The 24,856-nt window shown below is 35.1% G+C and overlaps 1 protein-coding gene across 1 annotated transcript in view; it reads right to left on the reverse strand.

The window, feature by feature from the left end:
- The window catches only part of ppil2 (peptidylprolyl isomerase (cyclophilin)-like 2), a 43,252-nt gene extending 20,090 nt beyond the window's left edge, over positions 1-23,162 (reverse strand). Inside the window, exons 1-12 of the mRNA XM_073860422.1 lie at positions 23,006-23,162; positions 22,783-22,832; positions 22,455-22,500; positions 22,222-22,284; positions 22,025-22,076; positions 15,238-15,289; positions 15,026-15,117; positions 13,894-13,983; positions 12,179-12,259; positions 9,689-9,844; positions 4,641-4,716; positions 3,936-4,042 (exon numbers count right to left, since the gene is read on the reverse strand). Coding sequence (XP_073716523.1) covers positions 3,936-4,042; positions 4,641-4,716; positions 9,689-9,844; positions 12,179-12,259; positions 13,894-13,983; positions 15,026-15,117; positions 15,238-15,289; positions 22,025-22,076; positions 22,222-22,284; positions 22,455-22,500; positions 22,783-22,832; positions 23,006-23,037 — 897 coding nt within the window. The 5' untranslated portion in view covers positions 23,038-23,162. The remainder of the gene's footprint in view (positions 1-3,935; positions 4,043-4,640; positions 4,717-9,688; positions 9,845-12,178; positions 12,260-13,893; positions 13,984-15,025; positions 15,118-15,237; positions 15,290-22,024; positions 22,077-22,221; positions 22,285-22,454; positions 22,501-22,782; positions 22,833-23,005) is intronic.
- Between the last annotated feature and the right edge of the window lie 1,694 nt (positions 23,163-24,856).

Below are 24,856 nucleotides of genomic sequence, written 5' to 3' on the forward strand. Positions count from 1 at the left end.
AAAATCAATTACTAATCTGTTAACCGTGAGAAACAAAATCTTTGTAAATATGGGGAGAGAGAGAGTAAGATAGAAAGCGAGAGAGACAGACAGAGATAGAGACATCTACTCCATGTAACCACTTATCTTCAACCTGATTTGACAAACACACAGCTAATAAAAAGAAACAAAAATAGCATCCGGTTGCCAAGACTGTAAAGTTCACAAAGTGCTGTTTCTATGTCCGACAGGCAGAGTTTATCTCAGTTCCCAAGTGACACAAACCCAGAGAGACATGACACAGATGTGAGGATGTGTTTGCCTTTATAATCCCTGAGAGAGAGAGACAGATGGGGGGTTGATTTGACCCTTAAAAGTGTGCATACTGCTATTAAAACATCTTTGCTGTGGTTCTTTGTTTGCAGAGAGGGGAGTGTTTAAAATCCATTACCAAAAATGATTACTTGAGATTACTGACTGAACAAATGACGATTAAAGAACAGAGCATCTATAACGGAGCAGAACAGAAGTTTCGATTACATTTCAAAAAAAGCAACACGCAAATGGTTTAAGAAATTGCTTTTGTATAGACCATTTCAAAAGATGTAAACAACACTGGTCCAGAAACACTTCCTGTTACAGTTTGTGACAGTATTTTTTTTATTTCACATATATTATTATATTTAAGATGTTTGTTTAACTTCAGTAAATTCAGTTCTATATGTTCTGTTGGTTTATTTTATCCCAACGTTTATATAGTGTTAAAAAACTGAAACAGGAAGTGCTTCTGGACCAGTGTTGTTTACATCTCTTGAAATGGTCTATAGAAGAAAGTATTTTAACATCAAAAATTAGAAGTTATATATCTTAAAATTAAAGATTATAATGGGATTGCATTATGGCCGCATTTACACAGCATGGTTCTTACACGTGCTACAGATCGGATTTAAACCACGAACGTGCAAGCAGGAAAAAGTGCATGGATTCTGATATTCTCAGATCGGTTTACACGTGGAAATAAATCGGATACGTGCAATCGCATCTGAAATGGAATCGGACTGATCGGATATTCCCGCTGCAAAACGTGCCATTCGTCATTAAAAAAAATGTAATATTCAATTTGCAGGGCTCAACGCAAATCATTTTTTATACTGGGCCGGTCGGGCCATTGGTTCAGGTTTTCACTTGCCCTGCCGAAATTTTCACTGGCCCCAATAAAAAAAAATGTCAGTGTCACATATTAAAAAAATAATAATTCAAAAGTCAAATAAAATTGTATACATATACAACAGAAATGTTCCAAAGAAAAAAGGCTTCCAACTTTTCTGCTTTACCTCTAAACTGACAGCAAATTGTGCAAAAAATTTCATATTTTTTTTCGTCGTGTTTTACCCAAGTAAATGTTTGCTTCCAAGATGTTATATAATATACATTGATGAAAATATATTTTAGTGACTGAGGGTGAAGCACTGGCCCGATCGGGCAAGTGACACTACTTTTTACTGGCCCAAACGTCTCTCACGCTTGCCCCGGACCACCGGGAAGTCCTTTATGTTGAGCCCTGAATTTGTGAAAGGAATCCACACGCATTTCACCGGGAAAGCAAGACCTAAGGATTATCCAAACAGTTAGTTAGCTAGATATGCTGTTAGTTGCTCTTTTGTAGAAAAACTTTGCTAAAGGCAGGGTTCCCACACCTTGGTTAACTTCAAATTCAAGGACTTTCAAGGCCTTTCCAATACCCTCAAATTCAAGGACTTAATGTGGGGACACATTTTAAGTGAGAGCAAAGTTACATTGTGTTACCTTGTAAGATACATTGTTACAGTTTTCATGTGTCAAATATAGCTATGCAAAAAAGCATTTTGTTACGGATCAAAATTCGCAAACAGTAACTAACAGTTTAACATGTGCGCTAAAAAGTCTAGAATTTTTATGACGTCACACTACAGAGGGAAAAATATGGATTTTTTTCCAAGAAAGATTCTTACACAAAATATATTCAAGCACTTTCAATAACCTGTATATATTTATGTTTATTTTTTAAAACTTTCCAGGGCTTTGAATTATTTTCCCAGATTCACAAACTTTTAAGGATTTCAAGTACCCGTGGGAACCCTGTAAAATGGTGTAAAAGTTGCTAAATCTAGCAATAAAGTTGCTAAGTGAAAAGAACAAAGCGAACTTGAGCATTAATAAAAGCATTTTTTACATTTGCCCTTTACTTGTAATATTGGCAGTCTTGCCTCGAGGTTGACGCGAAAATGAAATGTCAAATCATCAAATGCATTTTATTTTTCAATTTGAAAGGAAAGATGCATTATCACCTTGAAAACTAAAATAAAATTATTTAATTTAATTTTGGCACATACTTTGCGTACAGTTTGCCATAATGAAACGGAAATCTGGTTTTAATTTTAATTTTTATTATTAAATTAATTTATTCAAATTTTGCAACCTTCGATACACTTAGTGGAGTAATGGTAAAGTTTTATGTCTTAGAGAAATAAAGATGTATAATCTTGTATATAAATCTTGTTATAATTTTGTCGACGTCCATTGCATATCATGAATAATCATTGCATAACCTTCCGTCAGGGTTCCCACACCTCAGTTAACTTCAAATTCAAGGACCTTTGAAGGACTTTCCAAGTCCAATACCCTCAAATTCAAGGACTAAATGTGGAGATACATTTCAAGTGAGAGCAAGGTTACATCGTGTTATCTTTTAAGATACATTTTTACAGCTCCCTTTCAAGGGAACTCACGCTGCGTCAATGCGGTGACAATTTAAGGGTAAGTGCGTCTGAATGTGTATATCAAATTCAATGGTGAGGCTTTACGACAAAGACAGGGTGACGCGGGAGCCAGGAAGTATATCGCTATCTGAAATATTGCAAAAGATGGCGTTACAGGGACGCAGGAAGTATGGCAAGGGAGACGCAGCGTCTTGTTCCCTTCTCAGGGAACAACAGTTACATACATAACCCGAGACGTTTTCAGCTGTCAAACACACCTATGCAAAAAAGCATTTTGGTATGAATCAACATTTGTATACAGAAGATATAAGCATTTAAAGCAAACAGTTTAGCACGTGCGCTTAAAGGAACATGCCTAGATTTTGGGAATTTAGCTTACTCAACTCAATGCCCTGTATCTATGTATGTATATTTTCAAAAACTTCCCAGGGCCTTGAATTCCCCCCCAGATTCACAAACTTTCAAGGATTTTAAGGACCCTGCTTCCATTCACTGTTCCTGCTCAATAAGTCTACCTTGAATTATTTTGCCATGTGTTTAGTATAAATGCACATATCGGATACAAGTCGCTTATAAAAGATGAAGTAAGAGGGTTATAAAAAACTCAACAAATCGGAATAGGGCATCAAGACTTGCAGTGTAACTGCAGCATATGACACCAGCGAGCACCAAAAAAATGGGATAAAACAATAAATATGAAGAGATTTACATGCACATGAACTTATATATGTAATTTAAATAATTCAAAGTTCACCACACATATTAAATGGAAACACAAACATAGTGAATCAAGTGTGGTTTCATCTCTGGAGCGACTGTCAGGACACTCATAAATATCAACAGGGTCCCTGTATTCACCCAGACGAGGACAGAGAATTGTGGGTAAGGTTTAGGCCAGCTCAAGGCCATAAACAACACAATTTTCCCAGGGAAGCGTTTTATGGCAGGGATGATTTTACAAGCTCCGTAGGATACAGAGTGAGCCAAAGGAAAAAGTGCGGGGGAAAACAGTCAGAATAAAATGTGACAAAAACAACCTTTAGACAGGTACATCTACCTCCCTACAAATGCAAAACATTTTTAACAAACTGAGTTTAGGTCTCTGATCTGTCCTGTGTGCCCAACTACATTCTGTGTATATTTTTATTACCCTCCACGCCCATGTTGCAAACTGGTTTAAGCATTTCACTTTTTTACCTTATCACAATGTAACTCCAGATTCAAATCTCCTTTGTTGGTGTGCATGCGAACGTAGCCTTTCTTCTTAACATACTGGTATCGAACGGCATCATCGGCAATAGCATCTGAAAACACAAAGACAAGCATTATCACTATTTGCGCTAAGAAATGTCTGTGCTGTGGACAACATTGACATGTTAATCGTTACAGCCCTACAAAAAAAATAAAACAGGTATTTGAGACCCTTGACAGCTGCTCTGACAGCCAATTGATTTCCTGCAGTATAATGAATTTTTTCATGGCTCCAAGTCAGGGTTTCAGGTATTGGAATGATGCAACAATATGAAATGCAGGCAGCTTTCTTCATAGAATCAACAATAGGGAAAATTCTGCAATTTGTTGCGTGTCAACAGTCATACCCTGACACCAATGCTGTGTTTATTATAAGAAATAAATAACCATGTGCAGACTTTTTGCGACCACTTCAGGGTGGAAAACACAGAAGTTGATTCACATATTGGACTTAGAAATTAGGAATAAAAGGAATCAACTTAGGGACAAGTTTGTGATTTGAGTTGTTTACATGTAAACCGAAAAATCAGAAGACAGGCTAAAAAAAACTCACAATTGTATCAGATCTCGGACAGAATAAGGAGCGATGTGGAACAGACTTTACGCTGGTAATCATAACTTTGGTTATCTAGTACTGAGCAACTCTGTTACCTGCTTCATGGATGGTGGCTGGAGCCATAGCTGTGGATGTGAAAGAGGCAGAAACTCGTCCTGTGGAATAGTGAGCCTAGAGCGAGAGAGAAAAATTTTAAAAACTTTATTTACAGTGTAATGTAGCCATTGTTTCTTTTTACACATTTTTAAAACAAGGCCTAAACATGTGACCAATCACAACAGAGTGGGCCAGCTTGACCAATCAGAGCCTACAGAAAGAAGTGGCTTCAAAAAGTAATGTCAATGTGATTTTGAACAATTTAAGGTCCATGTAATGTCCGATATTAAATGTGTTTGTCGCACCACAGAAAAATTGGTATTAACCACCAGCCAATTTTAAAAAAACGTAAAAAAGGACATAAAATAAGTTTTTAAAATCAGGCAGGATTCTCTATTTCAAACGCTGGGGGCGTGTCCACTGTGTGTGCTGAAACCACGCCCACATGCGGGAAAGCTGCTGTCTCTTTAAACTTTAACTCCTTAAGTGGCGCTGTCCCGCTCACGGGACACCTAAGTTTACGTCAATATTTTCCATATAAATTTTATGTATATCACAACAAACTATATATTTTTGGAAAGGTCTAAGCCTCTAGAATACATATATCAACAGTGTTTTTTTAAAATAAATTATGTAGGGAGAGTAATTGATTCAATTTTAAAGAGAGTGCGCCTCAAAACATTTATATCCTGATAAATGTCACTGTCCCGCCAGAGGGACCCCAACATTTACTTCAGTGTTTTGCATGTGAATTCTCATTCAATCATGACAAACTATATATCATTTGAAAGCTCTAAGAGTGTAGATTTCATTTATTACCACAATTTTGGTAAAGAAATGACATAGTGAGAGCTATTTTCTAAAATGCCACGGGTATACAGGTGGGCCCACGTTGTTGTTATATATTTGTAACACTAATACCCTGTTCCAAACCTAAACAATCATGACAAACTATATATCACTGGAAAGCTCTAAGAGTGTAGTTTTCATATTGCATCACCATTTTGGGAAAATAATGATGTAGTGAGAGTCAGTTTCTAAAATGTCACACTGCCACAGTTGGACTCAATTTGTTTTTGCATATGTATAGCACTAATACCCTGTTCTAAACCTAAACAATCTTGACAAACTATATATTGTTGGAAAGCTCTAGGTGTGTAGTTTTCATATTTCAATGCCATTTTGGGAGAATTATGACGTAATGAGAGTCAGTTTCAAAAATGTCACGGGGCCACAGGTAGGCCTAATTTGATTTTACGTATTTATAAGACTAAAACCCTACTCTAAACCTAAAAAATCATGACAAACTATATATCACGGGAAGGCTCTCAGAATGTAGTTTTCATATTTCAAAGTCATTTGATGATAGAAATAATGTAGTGACAGTTTTTAGTAACATGACCCCACCCCCCATAGGAATGCATATTAATTTTATATATTCATAATTCTAATATCATAATACAAATCTTCAAAAATGTTGACAAACTATATATTGTTGGAAAGCTCTAAGAATGTAGTTTTCATATTTCAAAACATTTTTGCAGTAATAATAATGCAGTGATAGTAATTGAATAATTTGTGACAAGTGTATGCTGCAAACCGTTGACATCTAGTGGCCGTTGTTGGCAAAACCACTAAAAGTGTGACACACACCTAATTTTTTGTGATTTTAACTTGAAATTTGGATCAGAACTACTTGAGACTTATGGCTTCATGTTTGCATTATTACTTTTGTGAAACATTTACATTTTTATAATTTTATTTATAAATATAATATGTTATAGAATTATTTTTATTTATTAAAACAAATGTAAACTGCTATAACAATTCAATTATTTAATATTTTCACCTCCTTTCACCTCTGTGAAGACCCCCAAGGTGTCTTCTTTAAAACAAGACCAAAAAATGCCAGAGTTATATTAATTTGAAGACGTATATCACAATTTCACCCCCCACTCTAAAGGTATTTGCGCCACTTAAGGGGTTCAATACCGCTACATCCTGAATGGATGTTTTCGATTGTGTTACGGGGCAATGCAAAGATGCGAATAGACTCAGGTTGATGCGAATGCGGCACGATTGCTGTGAAAACGCCTGTTATTCACCTAAAACACACTTAATGCAAGTTGAAAATATTCAGTTTAAGCAAAAAAATTAGCATGACAAAGTTAAATCCAACTAGTAATCTAGAGCGAGGACACGATGCTTCGCATTTGGTGTGTACACAGCATTAAGGGCGGGGCCATGCTCGGTGGCTCCATTGCATCATCAAGCCACTTTTTTAGCCCTGCCCAAATAATCTTGATTTACAGAAATGTGGAAAAACTGTTTAAAGGGGCAGTAAGTAGGATTTTAAATGTTTTATTAATCAAAATCAATGTCTTTATTCATAAATATGTCCTCGTTGGTGTCAAATGACCTCTGCCAGTGATCTGACTTTTCTTTGTAAACTTAGAATTTCTCCTCTTTACTTACATTGAACGGGTAAGTCCAAGGAGGCATCCATATCATTCCAGCGTATTGATAAACTATAATAGCAGAGAGGGACAAAAAGCACGTTTCCACAACGCGTTTTCATTCAGAACACGTGAACCAGCTGCAACGGACAAGGAGATCAGCGATTACATAACGGCTACCGTAGTTGCAACACGCATTTGGAAAGGGGAGGCGCTAGAAAGCACTGTTCGTTTGAATGCAAAATACAATTCCACCACTAGATGGGGTAAATCCTACTTATTGCCTCTTTAACTATGTAACTCCACAATTCAGTACTATATAGTAGAGGTCTTCACGGTTCCACTTAGATCCAAAAACCCGAGGTCCGACCCAAGCGGGTTAGGGTATAAAAGTATAATAACAGTGGTATCGGGTCTTGGGTAATTTTTTAATTAATGTGTTTTTGCATCAAGTGCTTTTCCAACCCCCTTTCTGTTAGCCAAGGGCACTTGCGACATCGTGTGGTTGGCGGTAGGTTAGTTTTCATTGATACAGACCTGTCAATCAATTTTTGAATGTACATTTTAGTGGTTATCTTGGTGTCATCTTCAGGTAACAAAGTACAATAAATGGAGAAGCGGGTCAAATTGGTTTGCGAGGCCACTGGGTTTTTTTTCTGTCTGACTGGTCAGTGTGGGGCTGCAGACTGCACATACAGCGAGGAAGTATTTGACACATCAGCATTTTTATCTGTAAGGGGATTTCTAAGTGGGCTATTGACACAACATTTCCACCAGATGTAGCCATCAAGCCAAATATTGAATTCATACAAAGAAATCAGAACATTTAAGTATACAAGTTGAGTCATAATAAATAAAGTGAAATGACACAGGGAATAAGTATTGCACACACTTTATTTAATAATTTGTAGAAAAGCCTTTGTTGGTGATTACAGCTTCTAGACGCCTCTTGTATTTAGAGACCAGTCGTCAAATAGTTATTTTCCTCGCTGTATGTCAGTGCCGTTTACATTCAGGTAAAAAAAATTGCCACTTGCATGGGTTGGACTCGGGTTTGTCTCTGGTTGGGTCTTTCTTTAAAAAAAAATTATTTATGCATGTCGGGTTTGGGTAAAAAGTCAGGTACATTTCTTTGGACCAGAGAAGACCTCTACTACACAGTTCACAGTCTTTGCAACGTGTTTCAGCAATATTTCTAGCATTTATAATGCGTTTAGAAACAATTCACTGAAATGACTTTACATGGACTTCAAGCCAATTCTAGTAGACCACAAAAACATAATTTAAACATGATAATAATACGACCTGCTTTAAAAAACATTCACAATGTAGCCTCCTATGTAAACATACATATTTTCAGAAAAACCCTAACATTAGGATATTACAGTCATCTTAGCGCGATACAGAAATACCACAGCTAAATAAAAAAATGTACACTGGGTGCCAAGCTATTTCAATGTCACAATGCCAAGCTAGCACGGATAAGACTGGAATAGACTGGCATTCATGTGAAAATCAAGGCAATTAAACTCAATGCCTGCATTGAGAACGGGCTGAGCAAGCAAAGCTAATACAGCTGAAAGCACAGGGGCAGATATTCTTCAACCTGGGGTAAAAGTCGTCTTGGGACACGGCCAGAGATGCATTTAGAAGCACTGCAGAGCAATTATAGATGAAAACTCACTGTGTATAAATATGGTATTTGTATTTGTGGGGATGTTTTTTTTTTTTTAAGAAGTATGCACTAGGACTGCTATTTAAATTTATACTGTGACATGGCATTTTGAAGAATTTAGGAGAGTGCCGCTTTCGTGCGTGTATGTGAGTGGTTGAGGATCCTGCAAAGCGACTTCCCTTCTGCCCCAGTTGCTGTGTGATGGTGGTAGAGACTGAGAGGCAAATTACCACATGATGCACTGACACTTCCTCACATGCACTGAATAAAGACTTTACACTGGAAGCTAACCAAACACAATGGCGATACGCGATTTTATTGGTTTCTATTTCTGCCCACAAATAGATCTCATTCGATTAGAGTTCTGTGTAATGAACATTAACATAGATAATAGATATAACAAGATTGGGTACCAAAGATACTGAATATAACAAAATTGGGTGCCAAAAATACTGAATATAATAAGATTGAGCACTTCTATTACTATATAGACAGTTTCAGCAGTAACAACATAAAACATGCAGCTTTCGTGGTCATCACGTAATTTCCGGTAAACTATGCGAAGAATAAATAACAACAAAGTCCTTTTAAAGTAGTTTATTTATATAACAAGCAAAATAAGCAACACGTAGATTACCTAGGAAACCAAAACATTTGTTATTTTCAACGAGGTATTTGTTTAAGAGTTCAGTTTAGCAACTAGTCAGACCATTAAAAAAACTGAAACCGGAATTAAAGTTCGGACCAGACGCTTATCGCGTGACTCGTCACCGCACGTGCACCCGATGAAACGGTCTATAGGGGACAATGCAATGCTCAATATGACCGCTCAGGCAACGTTCAAGTTAAAAGAACCAATCATCAATCAATAAAGACAATGGATACGCTTTGTCAGAAAAAATATTAAAAGACTTACAGCATTGAGTTTGTCTGTTTTCTTGGTTTCTGGCTCTTTCATGGTGGAAGCCAACAGCTGATCTCCTTTATAATCCCTGTAGAGCTCTGCTAGGGTTTCTCTAGTCTCTAGATTGGTGCTTTTCAGATGGTACGCTGGGTCCTGTTTGGCTTTCTCCTCATCTATAAAGAAAGAAAACCAATAAAAGTCAATATTTTTACATATATTACTTAAATTTATTAGACCATCTTTCTATCCAGCACCATGAAATGTTTTAAAGTGGACACATCATGAAAATTTGACTTTTTCCATGTTTAAGTGCTATAATTGGGTCCCCAGTGCTTCTTTTAAACTAGAAAATGTGAAACAGATCAACCCAGTAACTTAGTTTTGGTAAACCATTCTCTGCAAGCATTTGAAAAAATAGGGCATTGAGATTTGGCTCCCCTTGTGATGTCAGAAGGGGATAATACTATTTTTGTGGACACCTACAAAGTGGCAATTTTAACATGCTATAATAAATTATCTATATGATATTTTGAGCTAGAACTTCACATACGTACTCTAGGGACACCAAAGATTTATTTGACATCTTAAAAAAGTCAGCACAGTGAAATGTCCCCTTTAATATGGGCTCGTTCTTTTTCAGAGAGTTTTTGATGTTTCACCATTTTTAACAGGAGTGATAAATGTCAAACCGAATTTACATTTTTATACCCAAATTTAACTTCTCTCAGAAGTCAAAAATTAAGTTGTTTTGGGTTTTCTGAAAACGTTTTTGAAAAAAAGTCAGCACCAGCATTTTTCATGATTTTCACAAAAGTTTAATGCCTTCCAGAAAATGTTCTTCTTAAAATATAGACCTTTTCATCGGGCGCACGTGCGGTGACGCGATAAGCGTCTGGTTCGAACTTTACTTCCGGTTTCTGTTTGTTCGATGGTCTGACTAGTTGCTGAAACGGAACTCTTAAACAAATACCTTGTTGAAAATAACAAATGTTTTGGGTTCCTATGTTGTTTATTTTGCTTGTTAAACTACTTTAAAAGGACTTTGCTGTTACTCATCCTTCGCAGAGTTTACCGGAAGTTACGTGATGACCACGAAAGCTGCGTATTACAATGATCCAGTCACTGCCAGCGCGTTCTCGTCTCCCTCCTTCATTTTACAGTTGAATGGTGACTAGAACGTTTCCAGGTTCAAAGGTCAATACGTAATGGATTAATCTGCGGTTTTTTTTACGCATTCTTTTTTCTCCGATTAATTAAGATCTTTTCTCAGATGAATGCGTTATTTTGACAGCCCTAATAAACATATAATATATCAAATGAAAGAACAGACCCTCTGCTTTAAAAAAAAACATTTCATCCTACCTTCATTTGTTCTCTATACCACCTCTCAAATATGGGTAGGTTTCTTCAAAAACACCAAATTTTGAGCAAAAGGCTGAGATAATTCATTTTTTGTGAAGGACTTTTGACAGAGATCAGATTTAGAGTGATCCTCAAAACATTTACGGACATACAGCTTTTTTCCTCTTCTGGGATTTAAAAGTCGCGGCAGATCGCCCCTTCGTGGATAATAGCGGTATTGCGGAAAGCCAGAAAAACTTGTCATTGGCAGGGAAGCATTTTTCTTAATTGACGAGTTTACTTGTTAATGGCGGAGAAAGAGTTAAGCGTCAAAAGGACCCAAAAGTGTTCAATAAATGACTCCACTCGACTTGTGTGTCATATATTTTAAGTGTCCTGAAGACATTTATTCCTCTATATTCTTGTTGTTAATATCACTGTTGTTCCAGTTGTTAAAAGTAAACATCCTAAACTGCATAAAACCAATTTAGACACACAAAACGTGCAATGAAAGAGAGGTACATGTCAATACATTTAATCAAATAATGGATCATATATAGTTTGTTTTTCATCAAAGCCTATGCCTTCAGGAAACTTTAAATATATGACGAGTCAAGTGGAGTTATCTGTTTAACAATTATGTGCCCACCATCCACTATCATAGTAACCAGAAAACCCAAAATAACACTTTTAAAAATCTGCATTTGGTTTTCTTTGAAGACATTGGGGATCAAACAAGTAAATAATGACAAATTTCTGGGTGAACTATCCCTCCAATACATCATGTACAGGACTTCAGTACCCCCCTAAATCTTGTTTATTTTGCAAAATGAGTCCTCAGTGAATCGTGCTGGTTTCTACCTCATCACCCAATTAATTTACTAAAATCATTATGGTTGGGCTAATGCATGTAATGTGATTATGTAATGACATTCAATGCGAAAACAGCACACCTGAGCCTGGAGCTGATTGACTCTCACAGGTAAAGTCTGATTGACATGTTTAATCAAATAGATGTTAAAGGGATTTCAGTAACATACTACGCATAGCATCCATACTAAATACTGCAAAAACAGTGATAATATGCCATTGCAAACACTTTCAATCTGTGTCTAAAATTAACTTCATAACTTTACTTTGAATTGTATTCAAACACAATAACTCATCAGGGTCAAGGACTTTCAGATTGTTTTTAACATGGAAAAAGTTGGAGACATTGAATTTATCCAGATTTGTCGGATCCTGGAATGTGAAGAAAGAAAACGAGACGTTACATGATATCAAACTATTTATAAACCGGTTACATACTCATTGCAGGACTTCATTAATGTTATAAAACTGCTGGCATGACATTTTTCCTAAACAGAAAGACCCTAATGGATTTGTTTTGGCAAGGTTTTATCAGTTTAGTGGGAAAGTTGCTGGCTCCAGAGTTTGGGGGATTGCCCATTGAAACATACACACAGAGACAGGAAAGTTCAGGACCTTGTTCCTCCCTCTCTCTATGCATGTTCACCAACCCACTGTAGTATCCGTTCCAAATAGGTCAGACAGTGAAACCATAGCCCAGTAGGGTAGTTCAGGTCCCTCGTCCCTTCTTTGTCAGCTAAACTTGAACTCAACCACCCCGTCATCTAAAAAATACTATTCCTATCTGAACGCTGTTTAAAACGAACCATATCGCACCCAAAATAGCATCTGTGCCTCTCTCAAAAACTCTTTAACTCTACCGCCAACAGCTGGCCTTCTCTCCAGCTTCATGGATGGATGAATCCGCACCTCCTACTCTGACCCATTCGGTTTAATCTCACCCTAAAATAACTCCAGGTCCCTTTCTCAGAACAAACTCATAACACCCATCTACAGTCTCCATGAGCTAAAATAAACCGGTCAAGGACATAACAGGGCAGATCTCTTTGTAACAACCCCATTATTTTTTAGATTACTGGATAGTGTAGGTTAAACATACACATACAGAATGCAGATTCAGTATACAGTCGCAGACATACCACATATTACTGTAGTTTATAAATAAAGCTAACTTATACATTTATTTAGAAAGAAAGAAAGATGGTGACGGCAGGAATCAATGATTTTCTATGATAATCAACCGTGACACAAGTTCAACTTGAATTGGGTTCCCAAAATCAACCCTTTTAACCTGAACCAAACTCGCTGAACCCTGAGCATTCCTGGCTGACCGGCTGTCAATCATCAGGCATCCTGAACTGATCAAGGACCAGACTGACCGTCTCTAGCTGCAATCAATCTAGTAAGTTTAAACAGTGTGTACATTCAACCTGACACTTGACAACACACTAACCTTACAGAAAGCACATTGTGGTCGGGCCCAACACACGGACATGCGGTCAAACATGCTTAACTTATAGGCTGTACCACAAAACCTGACAAATTCTGTAAATTTTTATATATAATTATTTACATTTTTCATAACAAAAAAATTAAATACACTTATAATTCCTAATGCTGGTATGCAATCAACAAGGTTTTATATGCTGCCATACAAAAATACTGTATAATAAAATAGGGATAGTTTAGTCAAAAAAGAAAAATTGCTGTTTATTTAATGCCCTTAAGTGACGATGCATGGGAAATTAATGATTATACTGAAACGCAAGCTTTCTGTCGCATAATGACGTAAGCGCGGTGGTAATAGTTCACATGTGATTTTGCTGCTGCGTATACGCCGTTATATGACAGAAACGGCATTGGTGGAATTGCATTTTATGAAACACCAAGGACCATGGTTATACTGAAGACAACAGGATGAATTAATAGCAAATTAAAATTTTGGGGTAAACTATCCCTTTAGCTACATATTCCCATTTAAAACAAGCAAACTTTATGTGAAGCACCTGCAGCGTGATGAGGTCCTGCCGTTTGAAGGGTTCATCAGTTAGCAGATCTTTATAACTCTTTGTCTTGATGTTAAGCTGTTCAACTGCCTGGACAGAAGATAAGAACAGAATATAATGATTAAGTGTGTGTTTGCTTGTTTTAATAGCTTAAAAAAAGGTGTTACAAAGATTATGCGTTTATTTTAAGTTATGGGGGTCAATAATATTATACAGATGCAAAAACTCTCTCTAAAAAACAAACAAAATGGAATTAGCATAATATTAAATCGCATATCTCATTGGAAAATGTGATAATTATTGTGTAAATACACTACTTAGCTCTAATGTATGTTATTTTTTTCCTGTTTGGAGACTGACTTTATGCTGCATGAAAAATGTTATGGCTGACATTTAGGGGTGGTTTCCTGAACAGGGATTAGTCTAGTCTTAGACTAAAACATTTTTAAGAGCTGTCCAAACTAAAAACAACTTGCACTGACATCTTAAAATACAGCAGGGCCCTTTGTTTTGCCTTAAAATGCACACAGGTAATATTTTTAGTAAGGTATGTTTGTTAAAACTAGTTATATTTCCTAATTAAAGGAAGCTAAGGATTAAGGATTAAGCTAAACCTTGTCTGGGAAAATGCCCATTAATGATGAAAGATAGTAATAGACTTAAAGGAAAACACCACCGTTTTTTAACTATTTTTCTATGTTCTTACCTCAACTTAGACAAATTAATACATCCCTATCATTTTTCAATGATGCACTTAATCCTTGTACATCATGTTGTGAATGTGTTAGCATTTATCCTAGCCCCATTTATTCCTTAGGATCCAAACAGGGATTAATTTAGAAGCCACGTTTTGTTTTATTTTATGCCACCATACTTACTCGTGTAACTACTCATGTATCAGTCTTTAAATAGAGAAAACATGGAAGTGTTTGGTAGCTTCTAAATTCATCCCTGTTTGGATCCTAAGGAATAATTGGGGATAGGCTAAATGCTAATGAAAGATTTTAACAGACATTTAAATCAGATCACCACAGATTTGGTGGGAGAAACTTTGACCAGATTAATGAGATTACATTGCAAAAACACAAACATACAAAGATGTCTGAAACATTTGGTATGTGTGGTGGTTTACCTCGTATGAGAAAACATTGCCTGTAACTTTGTTGGCAACAATGTGAGAGTTGTTTGTGAAGACGTTGTACAGCACAGGACAGTGGTACTTCCCTAAAGTACAAAAGAGAGACAGTAAACATCAACTTCAGTCCATTATTTGTATCTATTTACACATTGTCATTTAGTTAGTCCAGTTAAGAGGATCATGTATGTGCACAAACACATATTTACCATCATTGTTCTTGCTGAAGTTAAGCTTGATAAGGGACTTGGCTTCAAGTTTCTGCACAGAGAAAAAGAGTGAAAGAGGGAGAGAGAGAGAGAGAAAGAGAGAAAAAGAGTTAGTGATTGTCTAAGCTTAGTTCACAAACACATTTGTAATTACAACATAATTATACTCTGTAAATGTCTAATTGTACTAAATTATTTAGCATGACTTGGCTGAATCATATGACCTGTCTGGAAAGTGATATGACCAGACACTATTAGCACTTATTTTAAACACCAAGCAATCCCACCATGCTGTCCAGCTAGTATGTTTTTTTAAGAAATTAAAAGGTAAATTGCTATACTTAATAATGCATAGTTGAGGTCAGACCACATGCTTTAGTTTATTGGTTAAACAGCTTAAAGGAAAACACCACCGTTTTCAATATTTTATTATGTTCTTACCTCAACTTAGACAAATTAATACTATTTTTCATTTTTTTCCAATGCATACAGTTAATCTTTCTGTAGCGCGTTGTGAATGTGTTAGCATTTAGCCTAGCCCCATTCATTCCTTAGGATCCAAACAGGGATGAATTTAGAAGCCACCAAACACTTCCATGTTTTCCCTATTTAAAGACTTTTACAGGAGTGGTTACAAGAATAAGTATGGTGGCACAAAATAAAACGTGGTGATTTTAGGCGGATAAAAAATGAGAACTATAATGTATGGCAGACGAGCACTTAGTTTGCAGCACTTTGACCTCAGGTGCAGTAATATCATCACTCCTGACTACTCCCCCTATCACTCAAACTTCCCTCAATATTACTGCACGCCGAGGTCGAAGATCTGCAAAGATTAAGTGCACTCATTGAAAAAAAGATAGGTGTGTATGTATTAATTTGTCTAAGTTGAGGTAAGAATATAGTTTTCCTTTTTTTTTTTTAAATGTAGCGATGTTCTTTTATTAGAATTAAGATGGGCCATTCAAAAGAATATTGCACAAATGGTAATATAGTATTTTCACAGAATGCTCTTTACATTATGATTAAATGTAGAAATGAATAAATCACAAAAAAATGGTTTTCACAGACTGGATCACGTACAGTATAAAGAAATAGTGATGCACCGATATATCGGCCGCCGATATTTATCGGACGATTTTTTATGAATTTGAAACCATCGGCATATCGGCAATAGCACGAGAAAGGCCGATACCGATTGTTTATTATTAATCGCATAAAGGCAATGAGTTGCATGTCTGTTGTTCAATTAAAATAATTTAATGTTCCGTTGTGCACTATACTTAAGCACCGAAAGAATACCTTTTGTTGAGCTGGCTCAAATGTCTTGGACAATAAAAGAAACAAACTGCACTTTAGTGGGGGAAAAGAAGTCCAACTTTTTTTGAAGTAGCAATATTTATATGGTCAGTTGAATGTTAATGTCCAATCCATGTTCAGTAAAAATAATTTGTTGCAGAAATTAATATCTGTATCGGCCAGAAGTTGTCTGTTTAAATCGGTATCGGCCCTAAAAAATCCTATCTGTGAATCTCTATAAAGAAAATATATTACCTTGGACCACAAAACCAGTCATTTGTAGCAATAGCCACCAATACATTGTATGAATCAAACTAAGCTATTTTATACGACAAAAATCATTAGGATATTAAGTAAAGATCATGTTACATTAAGATATTTTGTACATTTCCTATAAAACTCTCTCAAAAAATTATTAGTAATATGTGTTGCAAAAGACTTTATTTGGACAACTTAAAAGGCGAATTTGGATTTTTGCACCGTCAGATTCCAGATTTTCAAATAGTTGTACTTATATCGGCCACATTTTTTCCTATCCAAACAAACCATACATCATCAAATGCAATGTAACTGGTATTAATAATATGTAAATACTGTAATTGATGTTATTAGTAAATTTCATATTTTCATAGGCCAATTAACTCATTCCCTACCATTGACGAGTTATTTCGTCAATATATTTACGAGTTATCTCGCCAATTAAGAGAAAACATTTGCATAAAAAAAACTGTTCCTGGTGAGTTTTTATGGTAATCTGTAATACCACGATTATCCACTAGATGGATCTTACCCAATTTATAAAAAACTGAACCAAAAAAAGGATTTATGAATTCACAAAAATGCAATTATTTTAGATTTTACTAAACATATTTAAGAGTTTATAAACAAAGAAAAAAATAAAGATTTTTTTTCCCCATTTTGTTTGTATATTTGAACACAGAGGGTCTGTTTTTAATTTGATATATTTGTATGTCGATATATTTCTAGAAGAAAATTTACCTGGAAGGCATTTTGTGAAAATCACAAAAAAAAAATGCTGGCGGGCAACTTTTCAAAAAAGGCTCGCGGGGCATAAGTCAAGTTTACATCAAAACAGACATTTTCTGTAAAATGAACTGCATTCATGCTTTTTTAACATTAAGACGAGCTTCATTTATTACGTAAACGTGACCCAGTCTGTGAAAATCCACCTAGATTAAGTTGGTTTTGTCATTTACAGTTTTCTACATAAAACCATATTACATAATGTGAAAATACAACTTTGATCCCTTTAATATGATGGAGTAAGGTCACACCCATGACTGAAATCAAACTTTAATGCTCCCAATCTCAGTATTAGATTATGAGACTTTGGCCTAGATTTCACAAACAGGCTTTGATTTCATGTTTTGGTGACACGAATGCAAACATTGATATCTCAAAACAGCGAATTGATAACCCATCACAACATAGATCTAACACGTGCATCTGTTTATACACACATTGAACACACATGAACAGCAGACTACATGAGAACATGCTGTCCTGACAGGAGAACAAGTCCTGACATGTCTAAAACAACCAAATAACAATCCTACTATCAAACATACTAAAATAACTAGTAAGGACAGTCCATTGGTTTTATACCAGGCTAAGGATCAGGGCATTGCTAGGGTCAGATGGGATGGGGGGGCTTAGCACCCTTAGAACATGACCCCAAAAACACAGCTAATATTTTTTGATGAAATTAATTGTAATGAGAACATAAAACTAAATAAAGCTGTAAAAAACTGTTCACAGTGCTTTAGTTGCCTGTATTTTATTTTTGGTAGTTGTCTTAATGTTATGTTAATATTTTGATGTTTTCCTCTGACTTCTGTTCATCATTTCCTCTGTCATTTCCTTGTTGATCAACTCTTCCTTTGTGTCTGTTCTTTTTTAATCCTGTTTACTCTATATCCTGCTGATTGGCTGACTATTTCAAACTGGAAAAATGTTAGCTTGTAAAAAAATGGCATTACTCTAAATGTGCATTTACAAGCTGTATTTTTCACAGGCCTTCATTTTATTGATTAAAAAATTATTTCATTTTTAAATACATACACATTGTAGCTGTAAGCTTTAAGTTATTAAGCTTTAAAGGTATTTAGAAATAAGTTGTTTATTTGGCGAAAAAGTCGTTTTATTTTTACCTGATGAAAGACGATGTTCACTGACTGACTGCGTGTTGTCAACAGTGCCACCTGCAGGCGGGAACAGATACTGCACTACTAACAACTAGACACAACGACGAGCTTTTACAGCTGCTTTAAAGAGATATTTTTTTATTTTTGGTGAACTATGTCATTATTTACTCATCCTCATGTTGTTCTAAACCTGTATGACTTTTTTATATTTTGATAAATGATGGGTAAGCACACAGCTAATTGTAACCATTGACTTCTATAGTAGGATAAATGATGAAGACATTTTCATTAACAATAGTAAGCACACAATTGACGGTACCCATTGAATTCCATCAGATTCAGTTTTTCCTACTATGGAAGTCAATGGTTACAATCAGCTGTGTGCTCACCATCATCCACCAAAATATCTTCTTTTGTGTTCATCAGAAAAAATAAATGATTCAGGTTTATAATATCATGAGGATGAGGAAATGACGACAATTTTTTTTCCCTTTAAATGGAAGAAATGACGCATAAAATAAGCACTGATCTACCGTGAAAAGACAGAATTTGTGCACTAAGAAATCACATTAGAAACAAAATCAATTAAAGGGACACCATGAAACTTTTGGCCACTAGGGGGTGCTAGACACGTATTTTTCACTTCTAGCGCCCCTAGAGCCCACAAGCGCCGCAGCACTGTCGCAAAGGAAAGGAACTGGCCAACCTTAAAACTAAACTAAAAACTAAACATTTAAAATGCTAAACGATCAACATTTTGAGACAACAGGGAGAAACGCAGTCATGTTACAACTTTCTGATGAGGAACTCGTCGTGGCAGAAGCCATTTCTCAATCTGAAGGTTGCAGCCTCCGGATGTCGTATTTCTAATACGTCATCAAGACTGTCTTATTTCACAATATTAACAATTTCAAAGTTGACTATTATACTTAGTTAATCGTAAATTGTTGCAGTATGCTTATGACTTGCGAATGTAATGCTCAGTTTACCTTAATAAACCAGGCTTGATGACGTGTGCAGCCTGCATATTTGACCTCCGGAGGCTGCAGCCTTCCAATTCAGAAACGACCAGACGTATTTCCTTGCCTTTTTCCAAACAAATATTGTTGCATCGTCTCTCTCTCCCTCGCCACCAGGAATTTCCGCAATGGCGCTCGTTATTCCTCTTTTTTGTGTGAAAATCGCTCCAAATCCAAGTAAACCGATGCGTTTAGGTCTGCCGCTTTGTAATACGTCACGCGAGTGACAGTGGAACGCAGCAAATGAGGAAGAGAGAAGAGAGAAACGCTCGGATCTGATTGGTGAATGAATAGGGTTTGGTTTTACACTGTGAGCAAGTTTGAGTGCTATAGCATCCTGGATTGTAATGTAAATATCATAGACACAGTAAAAAGAAAGGTAAATACGTGAACACAGCATCTGAATACAGGGAACTATATGCAATATAATCGCCGTAATTTATAAAGAACATCGCATTTATGTATGAATCAACAGTTATATAAAAAATTGCCTTAAAGGGGAATCGAACCCGGGTCGCCCGTGTCATAGGTCTGTGACACTAAAGACTGTGCCACAGAGTCACATAATAGAAACTGCTCTCTACACTCCTTAAGTAGCCTCCAGCAAAATTCACGTTAAAAACAAATTGTGTGGAGGAAGTGACGTATGCCGTAAAGCAGTCGAATTTTGTAGTTTTTTTTGTGCTCTGGTTACTACCACAAACCCTAAGTTTTAAAATACGAGTAAAAGTGATACAGACCCCGTCAGGCTATGGTAGACATGTCATTCAACCTATTTAAAGTCGATGTACTATCACAAGGGTCTTGAAAATGTATTATGAAGGTTGAAAAATTACATGGTGTCACTTTAAGCTTGTGAACTAAAACGTTTTCAATCCTCAAAATATCAGAGGCTTTTGCCGAAACATAAGGATATTTTCTTATGCTTAGGATATTTTTTATCATCTAAGCCTAAGCTAACCATCTGTTTTTAAATTAGTTTTTTTTAGTTAAGACAAAAAATTCAATTTTTGACAAACCTGTACACTCGCACCCACACAGAAAATTGTCCCATGTGAATCCACCACTTACACCCCTTCTGCCCATCGACTGATCTGTCAATCATCAATACTTCCAAGAACATTCAAACTATACACTGCTTGTCAAGACATGTCCTCAAGTTCACATAAACATGAAGCTTTCTGGACGAATTATGGATTGACAGCCTTGTGCTTAAGCAGACATTGAGAGTGAATGTCAAAAGCACAGAGTTAACAAATACAGCACATCCTACCTCACACATTTGAGAAATATGCTGTACTGTCACAAGCATTGCTGATGCGTCTGCAAACTGATTACGCATGCAACACGCGCACGCAGAGATCCTATAACTCTTAATCCATAAATTAAGAGTTAAGTAATGGTGCACGTGTAAAGAGAAGTGATTATTCAGCTATTTACATCCATATTCAGCACTGGCACACACTTTTAGCCACTGTCAGGTCAGCAGGCCTAGACAAAATCGTTATAGTCTCGATGTTTTAAGAATGAGTACAATATGTTTTTTGCCCAGTAAGCAACAAGCGACTGAATTTATCCAGCTTAACCACACTCATTAACATAAAATAAATCTATCGACAAAGTAAAAGATATTAAAGGCACAGCAGGCGAATGTGTGAAGCATAAGAGCATAAAATGCTTGTCCAATCATTGCATTTGGTCCCAATGCAATGATAGGATGTCCTACCTGCCTATCAAAATATATAGAGTTCAGATGCAAAACACTCTATCAGACTTTAAATGAATTTTGCCAACAAAGCAGTATTTCTGAATGGCCTCAGGTCGGGTTAAGTGGATTTGATACACACTGCGTACCCTATCTTCTTACATACATTAAGTGTGCTTTGAATTATACTTTAGAAGGTATCAAAAGATTTACACATTATAGATAGACCTACCAATAAATTGTTCTAGAAGTGAGATTGTTTGACCGACCCAGCTCCTTTATAGCTCAATGATAAAGCATTGCATTAGGAGGGCAAAACGTCATGTTTCGAACCCAATGAAAACACATATTGATAAAAAAAATAGTCGTTTGTAATGCACTGTATGTTGCTTTGGATCAAGGCATTTGCTGAATGCATAAATGCTGTGGTTTACTTGTTAACACGACAATTTAGCTTTTTATGGATTGTTGGTTATTTTCTTTTGTGGAGTTTATCGCCCTCTAGTGTTTGAATTGTGCAAGTGTTTTAAGAAAATGGAAAGAAAACACTCTCACTGTGAAATAAGAAATGCATGTGAAATGTGAAATTATTGAAATACCTCTCCAGTAATGGGGTTGGTGCCATACTTCTTAATCCAGGGCACTATGCTCCTAAAAATAAAGAGAAGATCAGTTGCTGGATTGGTTTGGTTGCTTTAAGTACAGCAACAGATACATACGAAAAAATCAAATGCCAGCTTAAATAGGACATTGTTATACTGTGGTACACTGCTGCTGGTGTAAGTAATATACTTACATTAAATCAAACACCACTCCCTCTTCTGTACACATAGGATACTCAAAGGGCTGAAGAGACAGACTGTGTATGGGATTAAAATATAACGATTAAAAGATAAACATCATTCAAACAACTGTGTCACTAGAGATAACAGATCAATAGAGTTATGAAAGCATAATGACTAAAATAATGACTATGGTTAACTTTTAACTTATTAAAAAAGTATAATTATGATCTGTTGTTTATCTTACCTGCAATGATCAAAGGGCAGTCGTCTGAAATTGCCTTGAGGTATTACTATGAACAAAATAGATGAATACATAGACATAAACATAAAAGACCGAAATGTTATTAGTCTATAAAACACAGACATTCGAATAACACTTAAAAATATGTGAATGTAATGCATTAGGTTTTAAATTGAATATAGCACGGGTTTATGTTTTGTTTAAGAGTCAGTGTGTGCAGTTGTTTAACATTCTGTTTGTAATGCTTGTAATAACACACATTTTAAAGTTTTTCATGACTTTTAAGAGTCACTATGGTTTAAAACATGTAAGTCAATGTACAGTACGTTACCTGTTTTCTTCCCTCCGTAAAACTCCGTGTACTCTGCACATGTAATGTACCTGTAACACAGCGGTATGCAGAAAACGTTGATAACGCAAATTAAACATTAAATCATAAAATGAGAATGAAAACGGCAGCACTTCATTAGTACAGAAACAAAAACAATAACTTAAACGACATAATAATGACGTGTATCATATCCACAACATGCGTGTTGTTTTTTTGAACTTACATTTTATCTTTTTGATGCTGTCTTTTACCCATTTTGAGTGCGAAGAGGTTACAAATAAGCGATTAAAATGTATACGAAACGTATAAACAAACAACACTCCAAACGCGACTGTTTAAAACACACACTTCCGGTCTGTGTTTGGTACGACAGTGAAATGTGTCCGGTGTGAAACAGCAAGCATTATCTACGTAGTTTGATTTTGTCAGCATTTTTGTGTTTAAGTACATTTGCTCTTATGTTCAACAAATGATGCGTCTACACAGTGTATTAGATATAGGAAATACGAAGTCTGTTTGTCACAGTATGTAACAAGTTATGTAGTTAATAGTATGTTTCTTTATTAATAAAGCTATATTTTAAGCGATCCACAGGATGATAAAAAAAGTTTTGCTCTTGGTTTTATTCGGAACATAGTCCATCAAATTTTAAGACGCCTTAAACCACGTGGGATTTCATTTATTTGTCCAGTATTTCATTTATTTGTTATTGATTAACGTAAAGGCTTCTCTCCATTTTAAATTAAACGTGCATAGAGTAAGCCACTAGAAGGCGCTAGATAGCCATCTCAATGCGTCATGATGGTACCCATTAACTTATATAGTAGGAAAAACAAATACTGTGGAAGTCAATGGGTACTGTGTGCTTAGAATAGAATGGAATAGAATAGAATAGAATAGAATAGAATAGAATAGAATAGAATAGAATAGAATAGAATAGAATAGAATATATTTATTGTCACTGTACAGCTGTACAGTGCACATGCATACAAAACCATAATACAAGACAAAAAACATTGTCTCTTACCATCATTTATCAAAATATCTTCTTTTGAGTTTAACAGAATAAAGAAACTCATGCAGGACAAGATGAAGGTGTGTAAATGATGACAAAATTTAAATTTTGGGTGAACTATCCATTTAACTACAAAAAAGTTTGATAGTATTGTTTGTTTCTAACATTCATACCCATACAGAAATCTTTTTTTATATATATTTAAAATATACCAAAATATATTTGCTTTTTCACCAATATATTTTTGACCATTTTTAAAATATATATTAAAAAAAACATTTGAAATCCCTTTAACTAAAAGTTTGATTGTTTTGTTTGTATCTAATATTCATACCCATATGGAATTTTTTTTTTCATTTTTAATGATATTTTTTAAATATATTAAAAAATATACCAAAAATATATTTGCTGAAATATATTTTGGAATATGTTTACAAAAATATATTTTTCATCAATACATTTTTTAACAATTTTTTAAAATATATTAAAAAAATACATTTTAAATCCCTTTAACTTCAAAAAGTTTGATTGTTTGTTTGTACCTAATATTCATACCCATATCAGTTTTTTTTTATTGTTAATTATATTTTTTAAATCTACTTAAAAATATACCAAAAATATATTTGCTGAAATATACTTTGGAATATGTTTACAAAAATATATTTTTCACCAATATATTTTTTGACCATTTTATAAATATATATATATATATATATATATATATATATATATATATATATATATAAATTAAATCCCTTTAACTACGAAAAAGTTTGATTGTTTTGACTGTTTCTAATATTCATACCCATATGGCAAAAAATCTATTTTTAATTATATTTTTTAAATATATTAAAAAATATACCAAAAATATATTTGCTGAAGTATATATTTGGAATACACTGAAAAAAATGATTCATTGAATTTAATAAAATTTTTTAAGGTAAGTGGTTGCAATCAATTTATTTAAGCAACATTTAAACAAAAAAGATTAGTAACGTAAAATAAAATATAAAACTTTTGTTTAAATGTAGCTTAAATAAATTGATTGCAACCACTTAC

The sequence above is a fragment of the Misgurnus anguillicaudatus genome, chromosome 22 (assembly GCF_027580225.2).
Source record: "Misgurnus anguillicaudatus chromosome 22, ASM2758022v2, whole genome shotgun sequence".
In the NCBI taxonomy this organism is placed as follows: Eukaryota; Metazoa; Chordata; class Actinopteri; order Cypriniformes; family Cobitidae; genus Misgurnus; species Misgurnus anguillicaudatus.